The 7,111-nt window shown below is 49.7% G+C and overlaps 1 protein-coding gene across 1 annotated transcript in view; it reads left to right on the top strand.

Annotated features, from left to right (window-relative positions):
* The first annotated feature begins 281 nt into the window (after nucleotides 1–281).
* The window catches only part of COL5A3 (collagen type V alpha 3 chain), a 241,941-nt gene continuing 235,111 nt past the window's right edge, over nucleotides 282–7,111 (top strand). Inside the window, exon 1 of the mRNA XM_060253306.1 lies at nucleotides 282–372. Within this exon, the coding sequence (XP_060109289.1) occupies nucleotides 282–372 (91 nt within the window). The remainder of the gene's footprint in view (nucleotides 373–7,111) is intronic.

The following is a 7,111-nucleotide window of genomic DNA, read 5'->3' as shown; positions in this document are numbered from 1 at the left end:
GGTGGGGGGGGGGAGGAGAGGTCGTGGGAAAGACTGGGGCCCCACCCACGTGGGGCGCTGCCCTTCCTCCTCGCTGGCTGGGGTGCAACGCAAGCCCCCTCCGGCGTCCCCCCCTTCCCCAGCCCGACCCAGCCCAGCCCAGCCCGGCCCGGGACTCGCTTTGCAACGGGGGAGGGCGCAGGGCGGGGCCAGGCGGCTCTCTCGCTCTCTCTCGGCTCGGCGCTGTGAGGGAGTTTGCGAGCGGCCGAGGGAGTTCCCCCCCTCCGGAGAGCGCCGACTGGATGGCGAGGCCGGCGGAGCCCCGGGGACTCCCGAGTCTCCTGATCTGCTTCCTGGCCCTCCTGCTGCGCGGACTTCCCCGGGCCAGGGCAGGTAAGGGCCGGGCTGGCCTTGGAGCCCTCGAGAGAGAGAGAGAGTAAGAGAGGGCGGGCGGGTTCGCTCTGGGAAGCAGGAGGGTGCCGAGCGGTAGCATCCCCGTCTCTTATGCGCCTGGCACCAACTTGAGGCTGTTTAGGGGTTTTTTTTGTTTTTTTTTAAATAGCTTTTGCAATAGTTTTTTTTTTTTTTTTTTTTTTGGCAGCTCGCGGTTTGGAACGCCGCGCTTTCTATTCTTGGGCGGTGTTTTTCTCTCGACCTTGCGCTGAAGCAATTGCCTTCTAGCCGGGGCCGCTCTGCCGCTAGGCAAACTAGGCGACTGCCTAGGGCGCCAGCCTTCCGGGGGTACCGAATTGGGCTCCCTCTCCCGTGTGACTCGGTGTCATTATCAGTGTGGCGGGGGGGGGGCGGGGGGCGGCAGAAGTTAGCCTTGCCTAGGGCGCCGGACAGTCTAGTTCAGGGGTGGGGAACAGTGGCTCTCGAGATGTTTTAGTCTACAACTCCCATCAGCCCCAGCCAGCATGGCCAATGGCTGGGGCTGATGGGAGTTGTAGGCAAAAAACATCTGGAGAGCCACTGTTCCCCACCCCTGGTCTAGTTCTACCTCCTCCCCAAAAGTTGCCTGCAAGCAGGGGAGAGGAGGGGCCCGGGCTCAGCGGCAGAGCATCTGCCTGGTGTGAGGAGGAGAGCCCCAAGGTTCAGTCCCTGCTGCCTCTCCTTACAGCTCAGGCCCTGGTGGGGTGGAGTGTCCTCAAACCGCAGCTGACATGGCCACCCCCCCACACACACACCAGTCAAGTTTTCAACAGTGCAGAGGCTCAGAGGTGCTTTGCAATTGCCTGCCTCTGCGTCCCTGCCGTGGTATTCCTTGGAGGTCTCCCATCCAAATCCTAGCCAGGGCTGACCTTGCTTTAGCTTCCGAGGTCTGACAAGATCAGGTGAGCCTGGGCTATCCCAGTCAGGGCGGTCAGGTTCCCGCCAGTGCTCCCTCGAAGCTGTGGAGTCTTGTGAGCAAAAATTCTACGTGAGCAGTGTTCCTTTTAAATTGAGTTAGCGTGAGCTAGCTCACAGATTTTTGGCCTCCAGCTCACACATTTTTGTCTTAGCTCATGGATGACCCCCAGAGCACACCAATTTATGCAATCGCTCACCGCTTTAGTGCCAGTCGCTCACAAAGTAGACTTTTTGCTCCCAAGACCCTGCAACTTAAAGGGAACATTGTTCATGAGCTACTGGCATGAAAGCTGCGAGCCACTGTATATGTTAGTTTGCTCTGGAGCCATTTTTCCTGAGCTAAGACAAAAATGTGTCAGCCGGAGGCTTAAAAACTGAACCGGCTCACTCTAACTCAGCTTAGTGGGAACACTGGTCCCAGCTGATGGGAAAGCCTTTGCCTGGGTCCTTGGAGAGCCACTGCTGGTTGGCTAGACTGACTTCTATAGAACGAATTCAATCTAAGGCAGCTTCATGTACCCAACGGAGTATCCCATAGAGAAGTATGCTATGTCCTGCCATGCAGTTGGGTTCCCATCACCTGCCACAAAGAATTTGAGGCATGGGATGTGAATCCCAAACAACTCATGCACAGAAGAATTCACCTCCAACTTTCCTCTAAAAAAAGAGGAAATTAATAATTAGAAGGAAGCATGGCAGTCCAATAAAAGCCTCGTGGTGCAGAGTGGTAAAGCTGCAGTTGGAGCCCTCTGCCCACGACCTGAATTCGATCCCAGTGGAAGCTGGTTCAGGTAGACAGCTTGAGGTTGACTCAGCCTTCCATTCTTCCCAGGTCGGTAAAATGAGTCCTCAGCTTGCTTGGGGGGGAAGTGTAGATTAGGGGTGGCCAATGGTAGCTCTCCAGATGTTTATTGCTTACAGCTCCCATCAGCCCCAGCCAGCATGGCCAATGGCTGGGCTGATGGGAGTTGTAGGCAAAAAAACATCTGGAGAGCTACCGTTGGCCACCCGTGGTGAAGATGACTGGGGAAGGCAATGGCAAACCACCCTGTAAAAAGTCTGCCATGAAAACGCTGTGAAAGCAACGTCACCCCAGAGAGAAACGACTCGTGCTTGCACAGGGGACTACCGTTACCTTTTTTACCTTTATGACGGTCCAATAGGGCAGAACAGCGGTGTCAAGGAGGAGCATTTATTCCCAAAATCCATTATGGATGAGGTGGGCTTGGCTTTCAGAGGACGAGACCCTTTCTGTTTGGTATGACCAGGCAGGTCTCACCTGTCTCCGAATCCAGTCCCTTCCCAAGAAGACCTGCCCCACAATGGGAGAACCGCTGCAAACTATCAATTAATTGCAAATTATGTTTCTTGTGAAGGTGTCATGCACCTTCCACAATCTCCTAACCAAGGCTCCCTCTAAGCTTTGAAGTCTTTTGAGCAAAAATTCTATTTTGTGAGCTACTGGCATTAAAGCTGTGAGCTATTGCATAAATTTAGTTTGCTTTGGGGCCATTTTTCCTGAGCTAAGAGAAAAATGTGTGAGCCAGACACTAAAACCTGTGAGCTGGCTCACACTAGCTCAGCTGAGAGGGAACACTGCTTCTAACTCATCTTGAATTGGGGGTCTCTAAGATGGAGAACATTTCATAAGATGGAGAGCGTTCAAATGAACGATGGCACTGTCTCTTTTCTTGTGAAACGGAAAGTAAGGGTATGGCAAAGAGCTGGGGCAAAAGGTGCCCCTGTAAAAGGACCAGGGTTCCAGTTTCTGAAGGCAGTTTCTGAAGCACTTAGTGGATTTGGTTTTTTGCCATCTTCTGAGCAGAGAGCAGGGGTCACTGTGTGTGGGAGGGGGAGGGTATTTGTGCAGGGGGTTGGAAAAGATGACCCTGGAGGTCCCTTCCCACTCTATGATTCTATAATAACCAAAGAATAAGCATTTATGTGGAACTTGCTATGGTTCAATGATCTTTGTGGACTCTCCCCTCCTTCAGGGTATATATTTATAATCTCTTAATGATCCCTAAATATGTCTTCTCCAACCTTTCAGTCTCCAGTCTGTAGAAGACACTGTGGTGGTGGTTAGTCTGGGTGTGTGTGTGTGTGTGTGTGTGGAGAGAGAAAAGATCACTTGCCTTCAGAAGTTGGCACACTGTGAAGGCATGATGTACATTCTACAGTCTCCTAATCAGTGTTCCCTCTAAACTGAGTTAGCATGAACTAACTCACAGATTTTTAGCCTCCAGCTCACAGATTTTTGGCTTAGCTCGGGGAGAATGACCACAGAGCACAAAAATTTATGCAGTAGCTCACAACCTTAATACCAGTAGTTCACAAAGTAGAATTTTTGCTCACAAGACTCTGCAGCTTAGAGGGAACATTGCTCCTGAGTTAGGAGATTGTGGAAGGTGCATCATGCCTTCACAGGGAACATTATTTACAGTTTATGGATGGGATATTAAAGCCCCATGGACAATCTGTTACTTTTGCTTACGTTATGGGTCAGAGATCTGTTTCATACATTACATGGTACTCTTCATTTTGCAGACAGAAAGAGAGAGAGAGATGCTTCTTGTATTGTTTGGCCTTGTGCTTTTCATGCTTAAAATGTAATTCACAATGTTTACCATGAGGATTTTGCAATCAAGGGTGGAATTCTAGCAGGAGCTCCCTTTCATATTAGGCCACCCCCCCCCTGCCATATAGCCAATCCTCCAGGAGCTTACAAGGTTCTTTTTTGTAAACTCTTAGGGGATTGGCTACATCAGGGTGGTGTGGCCAAATATGCAAAGGAGCTCCTGCTAGAATTCCACTGCTGTTTGTGATACAGAGTTAGCACATGCCACAGAGAGCTCCTCTAGGCATTATGTACACCCACGGGATTAAAGCTGGGTTCAGAAAAGTCAGCTGGTTCAGAACGGGTTGACCAAGTTGTCGATTGGGGCATGCTGTATTGAATGTGTCATTCCGGTGCATAAAGATCTATGCTGATTTTCAGTCTGCGTGAGGCCCCCAGCTCAGAAATGACCTTTTAAGCCCTACAATGGCTCGTGTGTGTGAAGTGTCCTCAAGTCACTTCTGCCTTATGGCCACCCCTGTGAATGACTGTCCTCCAAAACGTCCTCTCGTTAGCAGCCTTGCTCAAACTGAGGTTTGTGGCTTCCTTGATTGATTCCATCGGTCTCACGCTAGCAGCAGTAGACTGTTTGATTAATATTGCAAACAAGGTGAAATTACATTTATTCAAGTCGATCCGGTTCACATTCAGACTGGAGTCAAAGGAAGAGAAAGAAGCCTACTCTAGAGAGGACTTTCCCTATCACAAATGGGCAGCTTGTCCAGCATCATGTGTGTGGGAGTATGAGGGCATTGTCTCTACTGGAGAGAACTGCAGAGATATATATCTCGATGGAAGGCCATGTGTAGAGAAGGGAGAGGACAAAGCGAGAGAGAGGAGGGGGGTCAGAGGGCAGCTCCCAGGATAAGACAAAGAGAGGCATCCCATTCAAGGAGGTAAAACCTCTACACCCTTAGAGGGATGCTGCGCCCCTCGGTGTCCAAGCATGCTGACTCACTCGCTCCAACAGTCAGGTCTTTCTCTTTGCCTGCTGCCTTCAGCTTTTCCTAGCATTATTGTCTTTTCCAGTGACTCTTGACTTCTTTTAATGCAACCAAAGTGCAACATCTTTAGTATGGTCATTTTCGTTTCTAGGGAGAGTTAGGCTTGATTTGACCTAGAACCTACTTATTTGTCTTTTTGGTGGGCCACGGTATCCGTAAAACTCTCCTCCATTACCATGTTTCAAATGAATCGTATTTCTTTTCGTCATCTTAGGATGACAGCTTAGAACCTGGGTGTTTGAAGGACTCCCTTCTATCTGACTCTGCCCATCTGCTGAAGGTCTCATCAGAAACCCTGTTCTGGGTGCACCCGCCTTCAGGGAGTGGGTGGGAGGCTTCAAGAGACAGGACCTTTTCAGTGATGGCACTGAGCTTAGGGAACACTCTCCCCCTAGGCTCTTTTCATTGCCAAATGGCATGTTCTGTTTACATGTGCTCTTGGCCAGGCTAGCCTGATCTTGTCAAATCTCAGACACAAAGCAGGGGCGGCTCTGATTAGTTCTTGGTAGGGCTGCCAAGCCCCTGGGTCAGGTGGGGATTCTCCCGCTTGAGAGGTTCCCAGCTTGCCGACCCACATTGAGCCAGTGGGGGAAACCTCCCCCAATGTCGCTGGTGCGATGATGACACCCGCAAGTGACGTCATCGCGCCAGCGATGTTGTGCACCAGCTGCTCTAGGTGTTTCCAGGAAAACTCTATGGTTTTCCCGGATGCTCTAGCAATTTGGGAGGGAAAACTCTGTGGTACAATAGGTTAAAAAGTCCCCCACCAGAGGCTGCAGGGGACTTGGCGACTCTAGTTCTTGGACGGGAGACCATCAATAAGTACCAGGGTCATGACACAGAATCTGGCAATAGCAGACCATGGCTGAACATGTCTTGCCTTGAAAACCCGTGAGCTCTCTATCTTGACATTGCCTTGAAAACCCTACAGGGTTGCCATACGTTGTCTGTGATTTGACAACACTTTCTACCATAAGTTTTTTTCCCCAGGGCTTTTTTTGGTAGCAGGAGCTCCTTTGCATATTAGGCCACATACCACTGATGTAGCCAATCCTCCAAGAGCTTACAGGGCTCCTATTACAGGGCCTATTGTAAGCTCCTGGAGGATTGGCTACGTCAGGGGGTGTGTGGCCTAATATACAAGGGAGTTCCTGCTACAAAAAAAGCCCTTAAAAAAACCCTTCCGATTAATTCTACTGATGTGTGATCTGCTTCTTTGTTTTAGCATCAATTTGCTTTTAATTGTGGCTGTCTTCTTATATTCTTATCCTAACCACCTTTAAGTCTGCGCCCATGGGGGCATCCGGGTCCTAACCGTAGTCCAAAAATAAATGTAGCAAGCAGAGCTTTTTTTTGTAGCAGGAGCTCTTTTGCATATTAGGCCAGACCCCTCTTATGTAGCCAATCCTCCAATAGCTTACAGGGCTCTTTTTAGAGGGCCTACTGTAAGCTCCGGGAGGATTGGCTACATCAGGGTGTGTGTGGCCTAATATGCAAAGGAGTTCTTGCTTCAAAAAAAGCCCTGGTAACAGGCATATCTAGGCTAAGCCTGACTTGCTCACAGATGCTCAGAGGAGAGATCTGGCAAAGCAAGTGTGTGTTTGCATGTGACGCAAGAACAGTTTGCCTTTCTCACAGCCTCACACGAGGATTGTGTTGAATAACAGAGAGGAGTACCCACGGAGATGCAGTTAGGCAAATACGCAGTGAACAACAGATGCTTGGAGAGCTGCTGTCTGTTGAAGTCGCCCCACGGCAGCGAAAACGCAGGCCGTCATCCAAATATGTGATTATTGATATCCTCTTAAGCTGCAATATAGACTTTCCATTTACTTCCATTACAGCACTTAGTGGATATTTTTCTCCTTAGAAAAATGGCCAAGCGGAATGTGACATGAGGATCACGTTGAGTTTTTTTCAATTGATTTCAGAGAAAGGAAGTGCTTTCAGGCATGTGCTTTCCTTGCAATGTTGGTAGCTGTCTTATAGGCCTATCTTGCAGGGTTGCTGTGAGGAGAGCAAAGGCCATACATGGGAATTGTTTTTCCCGTACATGGGAATGCCATTTAAATACTAATAGCTGCGGTTATTCATGGAGTCCAACAAGAAACATGTGGCTATTGCATTTGATTGAGGAGGTTTCTGCCTAAGGATTGTCGCA

The sequence above is a fragment of the Heteronotia binoei genome, chromosome 13, assembly GCF_032191835.1.
Source record: "Heteronotia binoei isolate CCM8104 ecotype False Entrance Well chromosome 13, APGP_CSIRO_Hbin_v1, whole genome shotgun sequence".
NCBI classification, from domain to species: Eukaryota; Metazoa; Chordata; class Lepidosauria; order Squamata; family Gekkonidae; genus Heteronotia; species Heteronotia binoei.
The sequence above is the reverse complement of the archived record's forward strand: the minus strand, read 5'-3'. Positions and strand labels throughout refer to the sequence as shown.